This window comes from Thermobia domestica, chromosome 10 (assembly GCF_964235325.1).
Source record: "Thermobia domestica chromosome 10, izTheDome1.hap1.1, whole genome shotgun sequence".
NCBI classification, from domain to species: domain Eukaryota; kingdom Metazoa; phylum Arthropoda; class Insecta; order Zygentoma; family Lepismatidae; genus Thermobia; species Thermobia domestica.
In genome coordinates this window covers 270,043,089-270,068,037 of record NC_137463.1, presented here as the reverse complement: position 1 = coordinate 270,068,037, position 24,949 = coordinate 270,043,089, and the positions used below count along the sequence as shown (strand labels likewise).

At 35.8% G+C, this 24,949-nt stretch overlaps 1 protein-coding gene across 1 annotated transcript in view; it reads right to left on the bottom strand.

Moving 5' to 3' along the window:
• The window catches only part of LOC145663227 (uncharacterized), a 49,737-nt gene that overhangs the window by 9,761 nt on the left and 15,027 nt on the right, over positions 1-24,949 (bottom strand). The window contains exons 3-6 of the mRNA XM_081729595.1: positions 22,511-22,648; positions 13,505-13,741; positions 7,917-8,234; positions 2,085-2,186 (exon numbers count right to left, since the gene is read on the bottom strand). Coding sequence (XP_081585721.1) covers positions 2,085-2,186; positions 7,917-8,234; positions 13,505-13,741; positions 22,511-22,648 — 795 coding nt within the window. The remainder of the gene's footprint in view (positions 1-2,084; positions 2,187-7,916; positions 8,235-13,504; positions 13,742-22,510; positions 22,649-24,949) is intronic.

Below are 24,949 nucleotides of genomic sequence, written 5' to 3'. Positions count from 1 at the left end.
ATAAATGATTTATTCGTTTTGAAAAGGCTATATTTTCAGAAGTATTACACATACACACATGAAAGATATATGAACATAGCCACAAATTCACTAAGTTTGTATTGTGTAGAGTTTGACACTTCCCTCATTGGCACATCCCGCATCGCTGGATTGGGCGTTTTTGTAAGAATGACCTAGTTTTGTTTCCCCGGCCTCCCAGATCTCCTGATTTAACATCCTGCAACTTCTTCCTCTGAGGGGTACATTAGGGACCTTGTTTATGTACCTCAACTACCGCAATCATTAGTCGAGTCCAAAGAACGCATCAGTGCTGCAGTGCAGACAATTGACAAAATTATTCTACATGGAATGAACTCAAGTATCGTCTGGACGTGTGTCGTGTCACCAAAGGGGCACATATTGAACATTTGTAGAGGGTGTATAAACTTAATGACTTTGTGGTTCTTTTCATATATCTTTGATGTGTGTAGGTGTAATACCTTCGAAAATATAACCTTTTCAAAATGAATGAATCATTTATGCTAACCCTGTACTGCATACTCTCGCGTAATCTTCGCACCCGAATTTTACGGGTAAAAATTAGGAAAAACAAGTGACCCATCCAATATCTGCATTCTAAATATCACACTTCCTCTACGTAAAAATATACGTTACAGGTATTTGTACTTTTATTCGTATGTTATATCACTTTTATACTCTTTAGTCTGATGAAGGGTGATTTTATTTGCGTAAAAAAGAAAAGGAACTTTTCATTACTATGTATCAATATACTAATGGTGATTTGATTTTCATTCAGTTAATTATCGATATTACATATTAGGAGCGAAGTGCAATTTATATCGAAAGTCACAGAAGAATGTGCGCAATGCATTCGTATTTTGGCGTCGCAATTTTAGTGGGGGACACATGCGGACCATTATGCGAGCGTATACGCTATATCCTGAGTTTTTAGCGGAGTGTAGTGTGTTCTGATGACGACACACTGTTTTACTGAGATTGTTACGCCGCATTTTGTGAAAAATAATGTTTCAACAATTTCATTTTCATCCTTAGTCCTTATTGCATGAGCCGACGGAACCTTTTCATGTCGCCGAAGTTGAGAGTGGCATCGAGTTAGGATTAGATTTGTGGCTTTCAGCATCTATGACCATGTTAGCCCGTCACGTGTGAAGGGTGACGTTCTTGAGCAATCACACTACTCGGGGAACTGAGGAAGAGGAAAGGAAAAAGTGGTCCTGGAACTATTATGTTACGTGCCTCGTGTGAATGAGGGAAAATCTCAATCGCAGTAACTGGGCAAAAAAAGCTTTTACACTTTTTCGACCAAGTGTTTCCAGCGGGAATCGAACTCGGAAACCGTTAGCGCCAAAGGTTCCGGGATCGATTTCCGGTGGGGACACTTGGTCGTGCGGTTCTAAGCAGTCAATGTTTTTGTAAAATTATTTTTATTGCAATTCCTGTGTGAACAAAATAGTATGATTACAATCTTGTCAAATATACACCTTGTGACGGGGGCAAATAGCCTCGTACTGACGTCTTCATTAAATTTAAATCAACCAATCAAGTAAAGAAATGAATTTCAAATACAAAAATGAATATCTCCCGTTATTCCGTGGCATCTTTTATATTGATACCGAAATAATTTGTGACAAGAGTTTCTTAAGTTGCTATTCTTTTGTGGGTGTAATTTAATTCTTTTAGAGTTTTCTCTCACGACTCTGCCCTCTAGACAAAAAAAAAGATAAGAAATGAGACCATGATGAACAATTGTTAGCAACACCTTTGTTCATTCATCTTTTAAAATTTAACGTGATATAACTCCAACGTAATGCTGCTAACCAAGCTACGTAAATTGTAATAGACGTCAGAACGACTTAATATTTAAGATCACAAGATTCCAAAGTATAACTACGATTACACTAACAAATGAATGCATTTTGTTAGATGGTTCCTACGTGAAAAGCTTGGTTTCTTTCTTGGTCTTCAATCAATGGATTCCTCACACAACCCTGCCTTTCTCCTTCCACTTTTCCTCACGGTTTAATACGAATTATTAATCATCAGAAACCAACACATTTGCTTACCTCTCTTCTTGTAGATCATTCTTCCCATGATGGCCACAGCCAACATGATTAATGTCAGGCTCATTAAGATTCCAAAAATTAGATACGGCACCTTGCTCCTCCCTGCAATAAAAACAGTTATCATAAATACTACAGTTGTCATCAGTAGATTGTCTTATTTGAGAACATCTACTCTTGTAAAGTGGTCGATATGGTAATGCAGTCTACTGCGTATTGTATCTAGCATTTTTCAGGGGACAATTAAACAATAAATAAAAAAGCTTTACTGATGCACAAATCGAAAGTTAGCGCATTGCCACTTAACATTGTATAAATAGAACAACACGTCAGCGTTGTCTTGAAGACAATGTCTGCTAATATATTTCACCCGGATAGATGCACAACCGAAAAACGATCAGAAAAAGTGTTCCCTCCCGTAGAATCATGCGTATTTCACGATGTATTATGTCCTCAACTTCTCGATCGTGTGCACACGATGGGCAAAGATACTCTTCTTGTAATCTGAAGATGCTAAATCCAGATTATGGGAAAGTGCAGTATATACACGAACATCAGTGTTTTCAAATGAGACCTTCAAACTTGTGTATCTTTAGTTCACAGCTTTTTTTTTTTTTTTTTTTTTTTTTTTTTTAAATAAACAGAAAAGGTAGGTTGGTTTTGATACTTATTTGAATGACAGTTTTAGCTCTAAGTATTATGTAAAGCAACTAGTCAATACGTCTTATATGCAACTTAACTAGGAAATTTGAATTCCCAACGAAAGATGGCAGAAGCTGTTTGCCAAGGCTGGCAGCTATTGTCTGCAGGAGAACAAACATTGTAAAAAATAAATAAATAAAATAAAATAAAAATTGCGAAGGAACAAACTGTGCATTGGAAAGAACGTTGTAAACCAAAATATGAGACCACAAACAAGAATATAATCACTGAAGTACAAAAATAACGGACGAAGCACAGTGTCGAAGTATTTTTGCCAAAGGAAAATGTCAGAATAGTGCCAAAACAAGCACATAAGCTGAAATGATCCATGACCTTGGATGACCAAGTGGTCCGCAAACATTGGCAACACTGTACATCAAGACTTCACAGATAAGATTCTACTCATAATTAAATTTTCTAGATGTTATAATTTGTGTTCCGTGCTATTTAACAAAACTTCATTTTGTGTTCAGTTGGCAACACTGCATTACATATGATGTTATTGAGCATATCTGTGGGTACAATGTTTGCTTACTATACTGTTGTGTCAATGTCTGTGTCAATGTCATTTTGATTACTTTTATCATTTTGAAGTTCTGTTTCAGTGTATTGAATTGCTATCTTCACATGATTCTAGATTCTTCTTTCTTCTGTATCTCCTGTGTTTCTGGGTGTCGACCCGTAAAACTTTGGATTTCTCACTTTTCTTCACTACTATATAGATTGCACATTGTTTGACTGGGCAATTCTACCATCAATATAAGATGTTCCCTTGTGAGGGACGTCATCACTCAAAACGTGACGGGCTAAATTGGCCTTCCATGTCGAAAGCTCAGAAATCTAAATCCTAAATCCATACTACTTGTAGTACTAGTGGAGTTAAGAGCCTATTAAACTGGATCAATTTATATTGTTTTTCGTGTGTAGAAGGTTGAGAACCTCAGTGAAAGGTAAATGTTCTACACTTTGGCACTACGTCATTCCAACTTACAAGTACTACTTCCCAAGTGTAACACTCCGATTTTGATAAAATTTGGCAGGTAAATACTACACATAAAATAAACGAACACGTGTTTTTTATTTTCTGCGGAAAAACGGTTTTAGGGGGCAAAAGCCCCAACCAAAATTTTGAAAGTTGACGCCCGAAACGCAAAAGCAAGTGGACCGAAGTGAATGGAATTGTGCATAGATATTGTAGACGAAAAAATGGGGGAATACTGGTTTCGTATTTTCCTGGAAAAAACGGTTGGGTGGGGTACGGACCCCTCCAATCATTTGATCATGAAATATCAGAAGTGCTAACAACAGTATGTCAGAAGTACCTAAATTTACATGAAGAATTGAAACAAAACTTTGTGTAGGGATTTAAAAAAAAAAAAAAAAAATCTGCGGAAAAACAGTTTTAGGAGGGAAGAAGCCCCCACTCAGAATTTTGGAATTTGACGCCCGAAAGGCAAGAAGTGGACTGAAGTGAATGAAATTGTGCACAAATATTGTAGAGGTAAGATGAGGGAATACGTGTTTCGTATTTTCCTGAAAACAAAAAAAACTATTGAGTGGACCGGGGCGTTGAGTGGCGAAAGGAATGGACCGGAGCGAATGAAATTGTATGTAAATATTGGATATGTAAAATAAGGTCTTTCGTGTTTCACAAGCGTCTCCATCCGATTTCTTCAAATTTGGGCAACTAGGGCAAACAGTATAGCGTATTTTATAGTATTTCATGAGGCACCTTGAACCCCTACAATGTTTTTCCGCATAAACAAAAACACGCGTAGATTAATTTCCTGTTTGTTGTTGATGTGCCAAATTTGAAGCAAAACGGATAGGGCCATTTAGAAACACGAAAGGCCTTATTTTACATAGGGTCTATACAATATCAACACACAATTTCATTTGCTTCGGTCCACTCCTTCTTGCGCTAGTACGATAATATTTATGTATTTATTTATTTATTTTTGAGGGGGCCTAGGTCCCAACACTGTTTCTCTGCACAAATCAAAACACGTTTTACTTATTGTTTTGCAAATTGTCCCTATACGAATTTTCGTTGCAATTCTCCATACTCTTTAGGAACTTCTGACGTATACTTATTTACACTTCTGTATTTCGTAATCAATGGTTTAGAAGGTCCGTGCCCCACTCAACCGGTTTTTTTTTTTTTTTTAAACAGGAAAATACGAAACCCAATTACCTCAATTTACGTCTACAATATCTGTGCACAATGTCATTCAATTCGGTGCATTTCTTCTTGCCTTTTGGGCCTCAAATTTCAAACATTTTTATGGGGGCTTTTGCCCCCCTAAAACTGTTTTTCCGCAGAAAATAAACCCGTATTCGTTTATTTTTTGCGTGTTGTCCATACACAAAGTTTTGTTGCAATTCTTCATGTCCTTTACACACATCTGATACACTGTTACTAGCACTTTTGATTTTTCGTGATCAAAGCTTCGGAGGGGTCCGTGCCTCACCTAACCGTTTTATCCAGGAAAATACGAAACACGTAATCCTTCATTCTACGTCTACAATATCTGTGCATAATTTCGTTCGCTTCGGCCCACTTGTCTCTGCATTTCGGGCGTCAACTTTCAAAATTTTGGTTGGGGGCTTTTGCCTCCTAAAACCGTTTTTCCGAAGAAAGAAAAAAAAAAACCGTATTCGTTAATTTTTTGTGTATTGTCCCTACACGATGTGTCGTTCTAATTCTTCATGTCTTCTAAGTACTTCTGACATACTATTATTAGCACTTTTGATATTTCATGATCAAAGGTTTGGAGGGGTCCGTGCCTCACCTAACCGTTTTTTATTTTTAAATTTTTTTTCCCCAGGAAAATACGAAAGACGTATTCCCTCATTTTACGTCTGCAATATCTGTGCACAATTTCGTTCGCTTCGGTCCACATGTTTTTGCCTTTCGGGAGTCAACTTTCAAAATTTTGGTTGGGGCTTTTGCCCCCTAAAACAGTTTTTCCGCAGAAAATTAAAAAAAAAAAAAAAAAAAAAAAAAAAAAAAAAAAAAAAAAAAAAAACATATTCGTTTACTTTATATGTAGTATCTACCTGCCAAATTTTATCAAAATCGGACTATTACACTTGGGAAGTGTTACTTGTTAGTTTAGTGCTCTAACCTAAATTCAGGAAAGTTATTCTAAGCTGTAACAAAAGAATTAGTATTGCATTCCTAGATGTAGAAGTGAGACGAGTGCCCAGGAGTTGGTGAATTATTCCCCTTCCAATCTCTCACTTATATCTTCCAAAAGTAAGGTAAGAATTTAAAAAAATTAGAGAAAGTAGAAAAATAACCCAATTAGCAGAATACCTTTGGATTCTTCTTCTACAACAATTAAATGTTTCAAAACTAAATTTAATTTACAGCAGTAAATTTTTGAATCTAAATAGATATACCTAGGTAAATTGGTTCTTAAACGTTCTAGAAATCGTAGTGCTAATATTTAGAATTCGATAGTGGAAAGAAGACTGAGATACAGTATGGGATGAATACTGAAATACATGTTAATAATTGTAGCAATATTTCAAAATTGTTTTGGCATTGTGAATTGATACTTGCTAATTTGAGATTCTTTGTAATTAAATTTCTTACGATATTTAAGCTTATCCTTCCCTGCTACTAGCTTAATTTGCTATTTATCAGAAATTAAATTGTGTTTTATATGAATCACCAACCCGTCTTAATTTTGGTTAATGAAGTAAGTGTGGTAGAACTGGTGATTTATTTGAAATTTAATAGGTACTGCTTTTCAGCAGAGCATCAGCTAGCCGACATATATTTTAACTACTACCAAACTAAACAAACTCTTAGTTTGTCTTCTCCCGTCATTCTCCGAGTTTCTATTGCATGTAAGTTTGCTTTTTAGCACGGGTTTTGATAACCAATACAACTTATCTTTAGTGAAGGAGCAGAGATGTGACAAATAGATGTTACTTGAACAAATACGTTTTAGTTCGGATAGCTGTAAATTATTGCGAAGAAGAAATTTATGATTTTCAGGATAGTACTTAACGTATAATTTCTAGTTTGAATAACGAAAGGCAAATTGGAAAAATACATAAAAATAAATGTCAAGAACGTTGAGATACAAGAAATAAATATCAAAGGGACTCAAGGAATACATAAAACTTCATGTACTCTCGACATTATCTCAATGAAAGTGGATAAACCATTTAGTTTACAATCACCAGAGCCCGGATGTTGTTGACCTAAAATTTTCTAAAAAGTGACCTATAAAATGACACTAAAATTCCTGTAAAATGACCCTTGCGTTTTCTTAAACGTTTATTTCGTTAAACATTGACATTTTTTAAATATCCATTGGAGTTTTAGTTAACATTTCTCACTCATATTCAAAAAGTATTGCTTCACTTAGTTGCAGTCCATTGATCATTTATTTCTATTGATCAGTCCATTGTACGACATTTTAAGTATTGAAAGCGTCAAGTTCGCAAGTGTAGACTACATGAAAATAATAGATAGAAACCTGTTTAAAATCCGTATACGCCTTCTAATCCATTTTTAGTTATTCACGCAATCACACCCTTTGTGGTCAACAACCCAAAACTATCTGTTTGGCCACCTACCAACCCCCACCTTTCGTTAACCAGCTACAGCTTAGTTTTCATTAGCTTGTTAAGAATGCAGTTTTTCCACCCCAATTGTCAGGAAGCAAGAAAAGAGATTATTCAACTTCATCTTTTCCACATCCGTAAACCGTGTTCATTTAAAGATTTCCTTATGTAGAAGGAAAAGAATAAAAAGACCATAAGTGATCTAAAAGTTACCTTAAAATATTAAAAAATGACCTGAAATTTCAAAATAGCAAAAAGTGAGCAAAAGTTGACCCTAAAAAACTATATTTTTAGAATCTAGAGTTGATGGATAACGTTTTTGTTTGAACTTGCCTTGTCCTATGCGTAACAGAAAAAAGTTGACTTGTCAACAAGAACCGGGCCCTGACAATCACCAAGACAAGTTTTCAACTATACTAAATAAAAATACTCTATATTAACATTTTGATTCCTTTCTATTTTGATTTTATGTCTACTGATATTTTGTATGGATATTAGAGGATATTGATTATCAGAAACAGGCTTCTAACCAAATACAGCGTTACTTACCTATCCGCACACGCGTAGACAATGACAAGTAACAATCAGTGCCATTACAATTAGGATGAACTAATTGAACACCGAACTGCAGAATCCCTTCCCAGAAGTTTCCTACATTATAACGGTAGACAAGGAAGTCGTCTGTTTCATTTGTGGAATGGACAAGATGTGAACAAGTCACTTCTCCATTCAACAGAACAGTAACGTTGTACGTCTGAACATCAAATGCGTCTGGAGCCTTCTGGAATTTGAGAGTAACGAGCGTTCGAGGAGCACCCTCTACAAACATGAAAGTCTCCCATGAGTTTATATCGCTCTGACCTGGCTCTGAAAAGACAAGTAAAAACTTACATCTTAATACAATAAACACTGCTACTATTCTCCAATTAGTGAACTATGTTACACATTAACCTATATAATCTACGCTGATACTTTTTTTCTGTAAACACCAGAAGCGTTACAGTCTATTATCAAAGCCGAACAGCGTGTGTACGAGGACAAATTGACTTGACTTGACTTGAGTTTAACGTCCCGTTCAGCAGCGAGGCTATATGAGACGTGGACCTACTGATTAACGCGGAATCCGAACCCGGGAATCGAACCCGGGCCTCCCACGCCAAAGGCGCGTACGCAAACCGCTTAGCCACGGAGGAGTTCAGGACGAATATACTGTATGATCTCACCTGACTATAGAAAAATGACGATTCTCGTTAGACACAATGACACTAATGCAAATTTTATAGTAATATAAAGAAGGTCTTTACTTAATAGTTTCAACGATAAGAAAGGTATCCTTGAAAACATATTAATATTTTCTGATCCAAAACTTTCGCAAGTTTAGGAATCAAAATAAAGTCATTGATTTTTTTTTTTTAATTTGGAAATTTGTATTGAATTTTATATATATATATATAAAACATTACTAATTAAATTCAAAGACGACCGAGAATTGGGATCTCAAGTCAGTTAAGATGGTAGTGCACTACCCACTATACGCTAACACTAGTCCAATGTGATAAATCTTCATTCTTGAGATTTTGCCAAGGATATACGATGATACAAACGATAATTAATAATCTGAGTACTTATTTTCCCTTTGGAACGTTTCTTGAAGGTTACAACAAAAACACTTGACATTCAGTGTACAAATAAAATAATTTAGGGTGTCTACTAAAATTCCAAAATGAAATTTCGTGACCTTTCCTTTACCAAACTATAACATTTAGTAATATTCTAAAACCTAGTAACAGCACCTATATTCTTTAGCACTTATCTTTATCTTATCTCTGTTTTTTGGGGCGATAAAAACTTGGTATCTCCTCACAGTTGAATAAACTGGTTAAAAGCGTAGCTGGTTTCGGCGATGAGATGAGATTTGCATCGCCACTGCTCAATGATGCCAGCTGAAGGACAATCTCAGGAGAGAGTTTGGGTGCGAATTACGCTAAATTTTCATGCATGGGATAGAAGCGTGATTTGCTTGTAATTTGACAGCGTCTAAAAGCCGACCATAGACATTTTTGACGGTGAATTTTGACTTTTTACAGAACAAAATTTTTTAGTCTCTACTTATATTTGTACAGATAAAAAAAATCGTGACCCAAAAGCTAAATTTATTGACTTTCATGACAATTTTCTGATTTCGAGACTTTCTGGTGACTTTCCTGACCGATAGACACCCTGTAATTAGATATTGAACGCTGACTACTGACAAGTACAAAAGCAGGCTGCAAATATATTTAGAATGTTTGTACGTTTTTACTACTAATAAAAAAATACATGTCTGAAATTATTGAAACAAATCATATACAGGGTGTAACGTAAATGTATGACCAAAAGTGACAAGGTGATTGCGGACATCCAAATAAGTAAAAATGTTCCTATAAATTTGGGTCCGATGCTGCTTCGTTTCCGAGATATAGTTTGTTCAAATGTCGAGTCCCTCCAACGGCTCATTACGGGAATGTGAATGGAAATGTTCAATATTACAGAAATAATACAATCAAGTGGATTACGCCTGTGCAAATAGATTTACACTAACTTAGAGAATGAAACTAATCAACATTTGAGGTTATTAGTTTGTCAGTGGTGGCCGCGGTGGCTCAGTGGTAGAGTGTTCACCTCTGGTGCTTGGAGTCCCGGGTTCGATCCCAGCCCCCGCCAAGTGAACTTTGTGGTAGACAAACACCGTGTGCGTGGGTTTCCAAGGGATTTTCCCGTTTCCTCCCACTTTCTTCATTCCACCATTTCATTCATAACTCATCATCACCGTCTCCTTTAGCCTAACCGGCATAATCGTGGGACGTGAAACTCAAAGATTTCATTTTTTTTAGTTTGTCAGTGTTGCCAACGTGGTACAAAGCGTTATGCTTTCAAATAGCACCTGACGTCCACACGTTAGCATATGAATACTAACATCAAAACGTTCCTAAACATAGGGCAGATTCCGCTTCGTTTTTAAAAAAATAAGGCGTCTAAGTGTGAAGTAAATTAACGGAGCACAATAGGAAATAACGGTTCATAGATCACAACTCATGCATGAAAGTGTTATAATGTCGTTACAAATGAATGCACATGAGAATAACTTACCCATGTTTAGGAACGTTTTGATGTCAGCACTCATACGCTAACATGTGGACGTCTAGTGCTATTTGAAAGCATAACGTTTTGTACCACGATGGCAATACTGACAAACTAATAACCTCAAATGTTGATTAGTTTCATTCTCTAAGTTAGTGTAAATCTATTTGCACAGACATAATCCACTTGATTGTATTATTTCTGTAATATTGAACATTTCCATTCACTTTCCCATAATGAGCCATTGGAGGAACTCGACATTTGAACACCCTGTATATCGGAAACCAAGCGGCATCGGATTCATGTTTTATAGGAACATGTTTACTTATTCGGATGTCCGCAATCACCTTGTCACTTTTGGCCATGCATTTATGTTACACCCTGTATACTTCACATTTGGAAACCAATTTGAGTAGACTTATTTACAAGTAGGCCAAAAATTATACTACCATATAAAACTGCAGAAAAGGTGATCCACCGGCAGCACGTGTGGCCACAATTATAAAAGCTGCAGTTAAAGTGTTAAATTCTTCTTTTGATGTGAAATTAGCCTATTATACGTGTTTAAATTTATTTGATTTCACTTACAGAAGTTACGGGACGTATACTTAAGATCTGGAGAAGAAAGAAACAGTAATAAATTGTAATATATGGTTTTAAGACTTTACTGGCCTCTTTCTACACCACAACATAAGAGACATTCAGAACGAGGCCAATGAAATCTTAAAATCTATTACGATTCCAGGACCCAAAATAAGAAAAGTTTTTTCTTCTTTAGATTGTTCGACTTTTGGTTGTTATTGTTTAAAAAATTATTTGCTTATTTATTTTTTGGCAACTTGGCACGACCTCAGCAAAAGAAAATGGACATGAGTTTTGGAACATGGAATATTAGAAGTCGTTATAGGGCAGGTGCGTTAAAATCCGTAAAACATGGTCGCTTACTCTGAGGGAAGAACATAGACTGAAAGTATTTGAGAACAAGTTCTTGAGACGAATATTCGGACCCAAGAGGAACGGGAATGGGGAATAGTGGAAACTTCATAACGAGGAACTACATAATTTATACGGTTTATCAAACATTATTAGGGTCATTAAGTCTAAGAGGCTCAGGTGGGCAGGTCATGTAGCAAGAATGGCAAAAAGTAGGAACGCTTTGAAAATCTTAACTGGAAGACTAATCGGAAAACGAGGATTAGGAAGACCTAGGCGCAGATGGGAGGACAACCTTAAGATGGATCTTGCAGAAATAGGAATGCAAAGTGGAAACTGGATTTAGTTGGCTAAGGATATAAGTCAGTGGAGCTTTTGTGAATGCGGCCTTGAACCTCCAGGTTCCATAGACCATAGAGTGAGTTAGTTATTTTTTACACTGAATACGAAAAAAATATAAATACTAAATGTTATAAAACTGAATGAATTGGATACGTTCAGAAGCCACACGCATTGCTCGACTGTATTTTACTTTTTTATTTTATAATTATTATTATTATTATTATTATTTACTTTTTTTAAATATGTATATTGTTGGAGGAATATAAATTTATTCATACCCTGAATTCTTATTGTTACTTCATATACTATTACCTGATTATTTTTCGACTTTATAAATTATTTAGCCATTTGGGGTTAAGTCACTTTTCACCTCATAAAACTGCGAATATTAGCCTCTGCAAAAATTATGGAACATTATACACTAAATTCTGTTTTCGAGAGTGATTTGAATCGACTGCTATAGATTGACTGGGAACTCGCAAATTCTGAACTCTACTGACACTATGCAAAGTGTAACAGCTGGCTTCACACAACTCTTTGAAGATATAATTCTACTTACGGATTTCTGTAGTTCCTGAATTTTCTTTAGAGTTCCAAGCTTTCGACTCTCCCTTGGAGTCTTGGTCACGGAGGTTAAAAACAGGAAGAAAAAGAATTGAAACATCAAGGAATAAAAATGGAACGAATTTACCAAGGGAAGAGCTGTTTTGTACGGAAACGCGTTGTTAAGTACGTCAGTAATCTCCAGATGAAGCTGATGCAAACTAAAATATGGCGGAGTCAATTTGTGCGCCTTTTCTCTTCCTTGTTGGAAAGTTGCCAACTCATTATTTTTATTGTCATGCCAATACTGTGAAAATTTTGTAATTACCGTCTCCCATTCGTCACACAACCTTCCCTTCTCTATTTTTTTTTTTTTTTTTTTAATGAATACATAAATTTTCAAAAACCAGTCTCTTTACTTCACTTCTAGCTTCAAATAAATTTTTTCAGTCTTCTACCTTGCCTTGCGTTTCTTTTAAATGTTTCGATAAACCTGATACCGCGTTTTCCACTCTTGAGTCTCTAATACGTTCCTTTACTCGGACTTTTCGGTTCCTTTTTGTTTTGCGTATGTAACGCTCTTGGCAACTGCATTTTATTTCGTAAATACCCGATTTTTCATTGGAATCCGTGTAATAACTTAAATTGTGTGATGTTCTTTCCTAAAGTTTGAGGTGGTTTTAAAGCTGTAAGTAAACCGTATTGCGTATAGATTCTATTTAATGCAGTTGTCAATCTGGGAGAAAATTTGGAGATGAACGTTGATATCAGAAAAGCCTAACTTCTCTCAGTCTCGGTTTGAACAGAGGGGTAAGGGAGAATATACAAACCTATTTTTGCGACTTTGAATAAATCCCAAGAAACAGCTCTATATGACTTCCATTACTCAGTGTAAAATGTGAATTTTTTTGACAATTTAAGATCTCTGTTGCAGCAAAAGCACTAAACACTGCTTATGACCATAAAAATACAACCCACTTTGATAGGTGTGTGAGGTTATTATTCAACACTACTGTAAAGTCGTACCTGAACACTGATTGGGGCAAGAGAAATCCCATTAATTTATACGACAGAAACAAGATTAGAAACTCTCTTTACTTTTACTCCTGTACTTTATAAAGTTCAAGGGGTATATACCAAATTTCATGTTAGACTGTAAGACTATATAAAAAATATAAAACACATCCTTTGATACTTACTTATTCTCTTGTTTGATGGAACTTTAAAATGAAGAGTTTTCCACTCAGCCTTCTCATTGTCTGTAACCATATACTCCAAAGTGGAATCCTTGTCTTCCTCAACCTCTAGGCTCCACACACAGTCATAGAACAGTTCCCATTCCAGAGGCAACGTCACGTTGTTGGACAGGATAAATTCCCTACAAAACGTCACTCCTCCTCCGTTCTTCAGCTTTTGTTGGAACCTCAAATAAAGACCTATGGAAACAAAACACCAGCCATTAATAGTTTCGTTATTCATTTAGACGCATCGTTTTCTGTTTTCAGCGAATGCTCGTGCCATATTTTTGTAGAATACGGCGCTATCAAAAATTTATTTGTTTAAACTCAGTATTCTGCGGAAAGCAGGTTCGTAGAGACAAATGATGGAACACGGCATTGGACTTCCTCCCACAACAGTTTTATTATAAAACTTCACACCTACATTAAGATACAATTCTAAAAGGGGATCCGAAGACCAATGAAGTCTCTTAATTTGGTGGTAGGTGATTGTGATTATCCCAGGGCCCAGCCGCAGTCAAGAGACAGGTTCACAACCTCAGCCAAGAGAAACGGACTGGGTTTCTCAGAGTTTAGACGCACTCAAGAGATTGTGGTAAAGAGATCTCAGAGCCCAGAGCAACCAAGAGAAGAGCAGGAGTGAACGATCTGGCAACACTTGATACTGTTGATGGTGCTGCGTTGTCTTTTATATCCTATCCTCATGAATCCTCTTTGGTAGTGATGGCGTTAGTCCTATTCGGGTCATATGTTGAATGATGACATTCATCATCTGCTGAGTGTTACTGTTGTAGTTCAACTCGTGGACCATCGTCATTTGCAGATAATATTACACTCCGCTGGTGCATGTGAAAAAAAGCCTGTTGATTATTTTATTTTATTGCTTTTATTTATTTATTTATTTGAATTTACACTGAGGTGGAGCGAACAGCTCCACGAAGCACTAAAAAAACACTGGAAACACACAGACCATTACACTGGATATGAGACGTTGTTTCACCGGTCGTAAGGTTAGTCAACGATACATTACGCACAAAAACCAGAATTACGATGAAGACAGTCAAAGCGATGGGTATGATCAGTTTGTACATAGAGGATATCCCTCAACTAATCAGGTCGGGCGAAAGAACTGCACTAAAAACGAAAAACCTGTCATTGTAAAGTCCTCGACTCCCAACTCCCTCACTCAATACTATCCCAGCCTCCACTTTCTACAGAAACCAATACTTTCACGACTGCTTTTGCATTTTCCTTCCCCTACCAATCTGAAGTGCTTATAATATACTGCTTTTACTATTTATGATCATATATATTGTAATACACCAAAGTTATTGTAATTTGTAAAAATTCCAATTTTGTATTTCGAAATTTATGTAAATAATTTAAAAAAACGGCTTGAACACAAAAAACCCAAGTATTTAACCTCTACGGTTCCGAATTTTTTTTACTGCACCAAAAAATTATTTCTGAATATTTTCTAGTTAGTTATATGTATTTCAGTGTATTAAAAGCAATTTCATATTAAAATGCGCCATAGGGGCAGAGGGAGGGCATGTGCTCATTTGAGTACTTTAGGGGCGTACTACATATATTTATTGTAAATATAAAAATAAATAAAGGATGTTTTTGCTAGAAACGAAGCAAGTATTAGAAGCCAGGTATCAATAAAGATTTAGTTGTTTTGTTTTGAAGCAAAATTATTTATTTTAACATTATTCGTGATGCATTCAGTGTGATATAATTACTTATGAGAATTTAGTTGAATTCACTGCATACCATAAACGACTTTTTGCAATTGTTTAGTGAAAAATCAAAAGTTAATGGCAAAAATATTGTCGCAGTGTTTACAACAAATTACGCTATAGTTTTGTGATGTATCTTAACAAAATGAGAAATAAAGAAAATGTACTAGTTGTATATTTTTACCTTCAGTACTTTTTAAGATAAGCTGCTAACATAATCATGTACATTCAATGTTTCATTAGAACAATCATGCATTTTACATCTCGAGAATAACTTTACATTTGCCATGTGTAATACTATCTAGCATGCACTGTTGTTTTCATAACATATAACCTTGCAAGCCCGGTGAATGGATTTACTTTGTGTGGAACGCAAGAAAACAACTTCTATTTTGCAAGCAAAGGAAAACTTTGCAGTTTATGCATTTAATCCTTGTTCTTTCTCTGCATTTTTAACCCATTTAAACCCAAATTATTTTTTTGTCGAATTTAATCTTGGTTCCTATCAAATTGGTAAAAATAAATGTAAAGAACATATTTAAATACATTATGGTTCACGAAAATGTCATGGACCCCTAATTTGGTAATGTTCCATTTTTGGAACAACGGGCCTGAAAGGGTACAGGTTTCTGGAAGAAAATATTTCAATTTAGACAGGCTAAAGTATTACTTCGTTAATGTTTGGAGATACATATTTTACAATAATTTGCAATATTCATTAGATACAAAGTATACAAATATTGAAACATGTTAATATTATGCATATTCACATAATAACAGATTTTTTACATTATACTTGTTTTCCAATACATCACATTCTTACTACTAATGGAAGTAAATGAAGCACTTTCATGTTGTGTTATATTCACTATCCAGATCTTGATTGTCTTTCTGATTTTACAATGAAATGTAATTCTTTATCATATCCCACTTCATTTGTTGCTCGTTTGTTGACTGGTCGCAATTGGTTCGAAATAGGTCTTCCAAGAATTGCACGTTGTTGGGATTATATTTCTTATGTGACTTTGCAGAAGGCTGACTTTCATTACATGTACTAGGTTTCGGAGCTTCATCATCCAACAAACTCTTCCCTATAAATTCATTTCTCAGCTGGCCGCTTTGCGTTACTGTAAAAGAAGCTCCTCCCTTAGCGAGCAACTGATTTCTTGATAGCCTCTCTATATCTGCTTCATCTTCTTCCGAGAACTCTTCATTTGCTGGTGGTGTAATGACAACATCTGCAGCAAGAATATCTTCTCCGTTAGCAAGTGTATTGATAATTTCGTCAACAGTCAATCTGAAATAGGGAGGGAGGATTTAGATTTCTGGACTTTCGGCATCTCTGGCCATGTTAGCCCGTCACTTTTGATGGATGACCTCCCTCGGCGAGAACACTCTCCAGGGAAAGGGAAGGAAGCAAGTGTTGGGGAAGGAAGGAAGCGACCTGGGACATATATGTTAGGTACCACCCCGGCATTTGCTTGGTGTGCATGAGGAAATCCCAGGAAATCCTCATTCAGAATGGATGGCCTAAAAAGCTTCTTACACTTTTTCGACCGAGAGCACGTACCGGGAATCGAACCCGGGACCGCTTGCACTCAATCTGAAGTAAAACAGTATTTCTTGAAATAAATAAAATCCAGATGAAGTTGTGAAATACACATTTAAAATATAAAACAACATAAAATATTTATTTATTTGCAAGCTACCAGATACAGCTCAGAGGCAATTTTACACTGGAGCAATCAACATAATGATAATACTGGGGAAGAAACTGAAAGGAAGGCGGCCAGGGCCTGTAAAATTGTGTAGGCTGCTAATGATTCCCCTACAGTACCTATAAAATATAACTATATACTATGCCTTTATCTATGTCCAAAATTTACTGTTTTTATCTCACTGCAGTAAAGTGAACTCAATAATAAATGCTACAAAATGTGATCAGGCATTCCTAACAACTCCTCTATATAGGTAAATAAATGTACGATCCAGTGAATGAGCGATCAAGACACCTGCAACTCTATTTGGCTGTCGTCTCTCAACTGAAAAGAGCTTCTACGTGGCTAAGCGGTTAGCGTACACGCCTTTGGCATGGGCGACCGGCTTCGATTCCCGGCGGGAGCTCATGTGGTTCGGATTCCACTTTAATGAGTAGGTCACGTCTCATATAGCCTCTCTGCTGAAAGAACGTTAAATTCACAATCAACTCAACTCAAATGAAAAGTGTACCGCGTGGGTGTAACAATTAAATCAATTTTTTGTGTATAAATTTCTCCTCCTCCATAAGACCAATAAATTCCCAATGCAAGCGCCCTGAAAAGCGGCACAAATAGCATCAAATAAAAATACGCTCGTAAAATGTACGAAACAATTACTAATGCATCTAATAAAATTACCATATTATATAGTTTTATGGGCACACTTACGCCCGTTGTTCCAATAATGGAACAAACAAAATGCAAACTTCATGTACCCGTTCGAGCCCGTTGTTCCAATATTGGAACATTCAAAATTATAACCCTATTTTATTAATAAAAATTATAATCAATTGTTGCATTTCACATGCACTGAAAACTTAATACTTCTCCTACCCAAATAGTATTATATAGGTAGAAAATTCATAAACGAACATAAAATTTAATTACCTCCTTTGAGACGCCATAATTTGTTCTTAATCAACGCAACTAATATCGACAGCACACATCGTTCGCGCCAATTCAAGACAAAGATACGTCATTTGCTAAACCATTGGTACCAAATGAAGAGGTCCATACAAAAATTGTTATCTTTATTCACGTTATATGAAAAATAAAAGTAAAGTAAAAAATGTTCCAATTTTGGAACAACGGGTTCAAATGGGTTAAACCTACATCGATATTGTGATTTACCAGGGACATGATCTGGCCAGTGATTTACTGAATCATACCTTACATGATATTGAGGCATAGGCATAAGATTTTGTTCTCTTTTTTCACAGAAATCACCTTACTGTTATTATTACTTGGCCTGTCAACTTTGGGACTGTCACGTTTTCTGGGTCAGGTGCTAATAGAGAATTAGCAATGTCTGATCTAAATTCTTAACAGATCAAAATCGTCTTTTTTGGTGTACCTGCAAGCTTACAATCTATTTTATTCAAAATACAACAGCAAAATCCAAGAAATGAGTGTATACTCTTACAGTCCATTTCTTAGTCTTAGTGGAGATTCTGTAGTACGAAATCAATCCATCTTGCAAATCTACACACCCATTTTCTCATTATAATGTTTTACTACAGAAGGCCTAGGAACACAAACATGATACTTATCTTCTTTGCTGTACCTTAGGACTTGATCTTGTGGTAAACTACCAAAAGCCGTAGATATCAAGAGAAGATTCTTATTGTTCTTCCATTTAACTATAACTATTTTACCATCACTTCTACATACATCACTTCGCCTCTTACCATTTCCTTATCACTCTTCAGATTTTTAAATGCTCTTCCTGTTCTATTTCGCTTTACTGTACCAGTACAATATGCATTTGCCTCCAACACTTTTTCAGCAGTGGACACACTAGTAAAAAAACTTGTCAGTATAAACAAATTTTACAGAATCCATTGGTTCAACTAATTTTTTACAACAGCTCCTCCTACTCCATACACTTTCACTAACTCTTCAAGAAATGTATTTTTACCTTGATATTTCAAAAAATTTAAAACCAAACCATCACACGCTGCTAGAGCAATTTTTTAATCTCCAAGGATTGGGCTTAGAAGGAACATACTTCTTCAAACCTTGAGTTATTTTCTGTCCTGAAAAAAGTATAATTTTTTCGTCGATAGCAACAGGTTACAACCGTGTTGTATCTCATTAACTATTGGCTTCACTTTCCAAATTTTGTCTGGTGATTCGGAATCATGAGATAAGTTATCTACAAAATGAAGCATATTTATTTCTAAATGCAATTAAAAGAAAACAAAACTTAAAATAGCTTTTGAAAGATAAAAAAAAAAATATCTAGCAATATGAAAAGTACTCAAATGAGTACAGGGGAATAATATGTATACATAAGTCCCGAAGTACTCATCTGAGTACATGATAATTTTTACTAAATTCTGAAATGTGCAGAACGTCCAAATCACGAGTAATGTTTTTATATCAAGAAGTTTCTATTAAACTACAAGAAAATAATTTTTTATACTATACCGAATGTAAATCAAATAATATATTCACGTTTTCTTGTCAGGACTTTCAATCCCTTCCTCTCCTGCTGCAGCCATACTTTTGAATCTAACAATGTATGCTCAATGCTGCTATCTGATGGACCCAGAGTGCACTAAATTTGTTCTCGAATAAGCACTTGAGAAGCAAAACGTGTAAGGGTGCGATTGAAATGAAACGACATATATTTACCTAATATTAAAATGAATGTACTCAAATGAGTACTGGGGGACCGTAGAGGTTAAACTGAATAGATTAAATGAAGGTTATTTGCAAAACCCAATTCAAATTAATGACACATGCCAAAAATTTATTTTATTCCACCAGATAAGTGAAACTCTTTTACAACAAGGGAATATGGAAGGCATACGTAACAAATGTCAATATTTCATATAAACCTTTGGCTTTGGCACTGGTTCGCTCTTTAACTCTAGACTTCAGAGACTTATTAGTGTCTAGTAGTAGTTCCCAACCTTGTTTACCTCGAGTCCTATTCGTAAACCCTGCATATTCCCCCATAGTGCTTTTCGTGTGCGATTTCAGATTTAGCAATGAGTTCTCAAAATTATAATAAGAATCTCATCAATTTATATTTATTTCCAGCAAAACTTTTGACAGGGTGTCTACTATTTCAGACAAATAAAATTCCATGACTTTTCTAGGTTTTCCAGAATAAAGCAGAAAATTTTCCAGACTATATTTTAGTGAAATTAAGTAACCGCTATACTGTATAAACGCTTGTAGTTTTATATCAGTTCTATTAGTTGCGACAGCTGTTATAAAAATATGACCGCTTAAATAAGTACCTATTTATTCCTGGCAAGAACAATATTGTTAAATGCAATGTATTTTTTGATGGCCTGGCATTACCTGAACACCTCAGTGGAACGTGGCAGTGTCACGTACTATTCTCTGCGAAACTAAAAATTCTTCGTGTAGATTATCCACAAGAAATTCTTTACTAAATGAGCAACTGCGTTCAACGGAAGCGTTTCCGCATGATAACACTAGAATTTTCTTAACGAACACTAAAATTTGTAATACTGTAGAACCACAAGTGATCTAAACGATCCTTAGTCACGTCTTCTGATAAATGGATCTTGAGTACAAACACTGTAGAGTCGTTTCTCTTCATCAGTGGCAGGGTCAGACAAATAATGATTCACTACAAGCACTTCCAATGCTACGGTTCTTTGTTCCTCCACAAGTCTCTTGTATAAAACTGAATCGGGAGAAAGACATGCAGTACCATAAGTAAGTCTATTTCAATGGCAATTTACATAGAATCTTCTTACAAAAACCTGTTAACATATGCAATTCCTCCTAAAACGAAGGATATCCAGTTCAGATAACTTCTCTGATTTTAATGCTATACGTGTTGCAAATCCGACATCAACCTGCTTAGCCAAACACAGATCCTTACTACAATCTTCTAGGCAAACTTTCATCAGGTCTTCAGAGCTTGCTGCTTCAAACACAATGGATTTTATAACAAATCTAACCAATCATAAAGGACTTCAGAAGGTTAAGTATTTCACCATAAAAAAAAGGAAGGAAAGTGAGTCTAACTGAAAAGGTTGAATGTCTGCAGCAACGGTTTGGAAGAAAGCTAATTTAGCTCCAAGCAAAGAATCTTTCAGACATGATTTAACAATTTTAAAGCTGTCACAAGATGGTTCTGAATTACCACTTGATATTTTTTCAAGTGTGGTAATAATCGTTGAGTTCTGTATACTACATTCACGTTTTCTATAAAAATATGAGTAGTTGCTTGAAAAAAATAAAAAAAATAATTAAAAAGTTACAAGCATATCAAAAATATTAACAGAAATTACTAGCAAAATAATAATAAACACCACAAAAGACATGCGGAACGCCAAACTGCACTGAAAATGGAGTAGGAGTTTTAAATCTAACTAATGTAGGTACGCATTATAATGTATACGAGTAGTTAACTATACATAGTCAGGCTCTAACTTATCGCTACATTAAAATCAACACGATCAGAATAAGGGGTCACCGGTTGCAATAGCCTAGATACACCCCTGGTCATGAGGATCATTTTTTTTAACGTGGAGATCAGAAACCACGTGCTTCAGACGCAAGGGTTGCCAACTCCTTTCAGCAGTCCTTCATTGTATGATGACTTCTGCTGTAGCGAAAAGGTGTTTTCCAAACACTACAGATAAAATGGAAAAGCAATGAAATGAACCTAGCTTTAACAAAAATTTTGCAGAATATACAGAAAATTCCCTGACTTTTCCAGACTAGTAGGCACTCTGTTCTGAATGACACTGTAGAGCAGTATTATTTTTTACCTGCTTTGTTTATAATGAAACAATATTTCTTATCCAATAGTAAAAGTCTCTTTATTATAATATTCGGACTATGTGTAACTAATTACAAGTGAGTTTATTTCTGTCAATAGCTTGTCCCCTCAGGTTAGGAACCACTGGTCTATAGTGATGCAACTCTCAGTTATTAAAGCTGCCATGTAACCAGAAGGAAAGAACGTTTTACACTCCTTATCTAATACTCAAGCGTAGCATTTACCTTCATTATGTTGAGAATAGTTAATGGGAATAAAAGTTCCCCATTTCTCAATTATTCCACTTTTTTTTCCTTCATGCGCACTTTCTCTCGTATGATTCTGTAAGTAATCGTCTGGGATGTTACACAGGTTGAGAATCTACAAGTAGAGTTTGATCTCGGCTGAAGCTCTAGTCTAGTATCTTGTAATTTTCACAGGACTGCAACGTATATCAATCTCATGTTCAATGGCATCCACTTTGATCCTTGCTTAGAAGGCTCCTGAAGTCCGAATCTCCGCTCTTGGGTGAAGCATGCGTTTCGCTTTGCACTTGCTAAGTATGGAAATTAAAAAGCTTATCTTTTAAACCGACAATACAATAATTCAACCTTCAGTAGAAACTTCAACTTATAAAAAATATTATTCCATTTGCGAAAATTGATATCTATAATAACAAATGAACATGTAAAAAGAAAGAAAACGAAGAACTTACGTGTCCACTTAATTCTCCGAAAGGAAACATTGAACGCAGTAAGTTCATACGTTCTCTGGTGATAAAAGTACGGTCGAAGCTGAAGTGATCCCAGGGTGTCCTGGGTAACACTGCCGTGGAAATTCATCTCTCTACACTCTGTAAGTAGAACAGATATATTTAGCGATATGCAAATCAACTATGCGACAAAAACACAATGTTCTGTTATTCCACTCTTTATTGTGTACCAAATAACTACTTTGTGATACTATCAGTCTTGTTTTCAACACAAAACGAAAAGTCTTCCTGATCAATAAAAGAAACAGAACATTCAGGAACAAATATAGAAGGAAACTCATGTTTCAGTTTAAAGTCCTACAATTAGGTCCTTTAGGCTAAGGGATAGGCTAATGTAGGCTAAGGGAACGATGATGGAATGAGAAAGTGGGAGGAAACAAGAAAACCCACGAACTTACTTGGCCAGGGATCGAACCACGAACCTCACACACCACAGGTGAGCGCTCTACCACTGAGCCACCATGGTCACAAATGGGAACTCTTCACGAATCATTAGAACGCACAAACCAAATCAATCTTTTGTTCGAAGGAGATAGTTGCCGTTCCAATACACATTTACTTTCACTATTGGCACTCCCTTACGATTATTCTCGTGGCTAAGCGGTTAGCATACGCGCCTTTGGCGTGGGAGACCCGGGTTCGATTCCTAGCGGGAGCCCATGTGGTTTGGATTCCACATTAATCAGTAGGTCCACGTCTCACATAGCCTCGCTGCTGAAAGGGAAGCTAAACTAAAATCAACTCAACTCCCTTACGATTATCATAGTATCATATAGTTTTTGTTTGCTTCTGATATACTTTTTTCTTTTTAAATTATTAACAGAATAATTGTAGAAGTCTCTCTTCATTTGTAATTAAGTATTGCAGTCAAAATATTTTCTAACACGAGGTTTCTACAATTAGACGTGTCATTATGCGGCTACAATTTCCTATTCTTTCAAAATTTATTCAGATGCTAACTGGCTTATGTCGTGAGAGTTCCGATGCAAGTGGCTCTACACAAAAAGGCTTTCCGCTAATTAATCAGGATGCGTTATTTCCTTTATTAATGAGTAAAAGAACGAAAAAGAATTATTGAAACATTCGGAGGTAAGTTTATTTGACATTTCATTGGACATTCAACGCTAACTTTTATTTTCTGGAAGATATTATAAATACGTCCAACACTTATTTTTCATATCTTAATGATTTTTTTTTTTTTTTTTTAAATACTGACTGGAATGTAGAAACTTTTCTCCTTTCAACGGAAAAATCAGGAATTGTGAAGAAACAAAAGAAATACACAAATCCCAAGTCAATTCAACCAGAAGAAAACTCGAGCTGACGAAGTTTGTTTTGCGAATGTTAATGTTCAGGTACTAATACACAGTAAGCTCATCTAATTGTACTGTTACAGATCTGAATTTCACAGTAGTGGTAATGTTTACTTGATATGCACTGATTTCTTGCTGCTACAAAGCATTTGCATAAATGCATTAAATCTCAAGTAACATTCATATTAGAATTGATATTCCATTAGTTATTTAGGCCTATTTCTCTTTTATCTTATACGTGATTCTTACCAGAAAACGTAGGTCTCGTTGGCTGATTTGGAGTTTAACGTTGCTCTTCAACATTGAGGCTATACGACAATGGACTTACAACGTGGGATCTAAGACAGATGACGTCTCGATGGGGCATATGGAAACGAAATAGCAACAGGGAAGCTAGAATCTATTTAATACAACAGAGACAGAGATACTCACAGTTAATTGTCGTGTTTGTAGGAAGACACAAGCTTCAATTCTGTCCAAACGTGTCCCTAAGTTTACGCTTCTGCGACTTTCTTAGCTTTTAATACTACTTTAAGAGTTGAGATGCTGAACAAAACAACAGGGATGACTGGAAACCCTCATGCGTAGTTTTCGAAAAAAAAAAGAAAAAAAATTCAACTAATAACTAACTTTATGGCCTACGGAACCCGGAGGTTCAATGCCGTATTCACAACACTTAGGTTTTCCTAATGGTCGTTTCCGGATTGGTCTTCCAGTTAAGATTTTCAACCGTTTTTACTTTCTTCCATCCTAGCTACATGCCCTGTCCACCTGAGCCTCCTAGATTTGATGTCCCTAACAATGTTTGCTCAACGGTAAAATTACGCAAGCTGACTGTTTTGTGAATCTAAAAATTGATGGAGAACAATACCCAGACCTATCATGATGAAACTGATGCTCAAGTATATCCTGACCACTATGACATTAACAAGGCAACAGGATGAGCTCAATTCCAAAATTATGATACACTTACTTTTGTTTACCTGGAATATTGTGTAAAGAGAAATAGGAATCGACAAACAACATTGAACGAACACAAAAATGAAAATGAAATCGTTAAGTTTCAGGT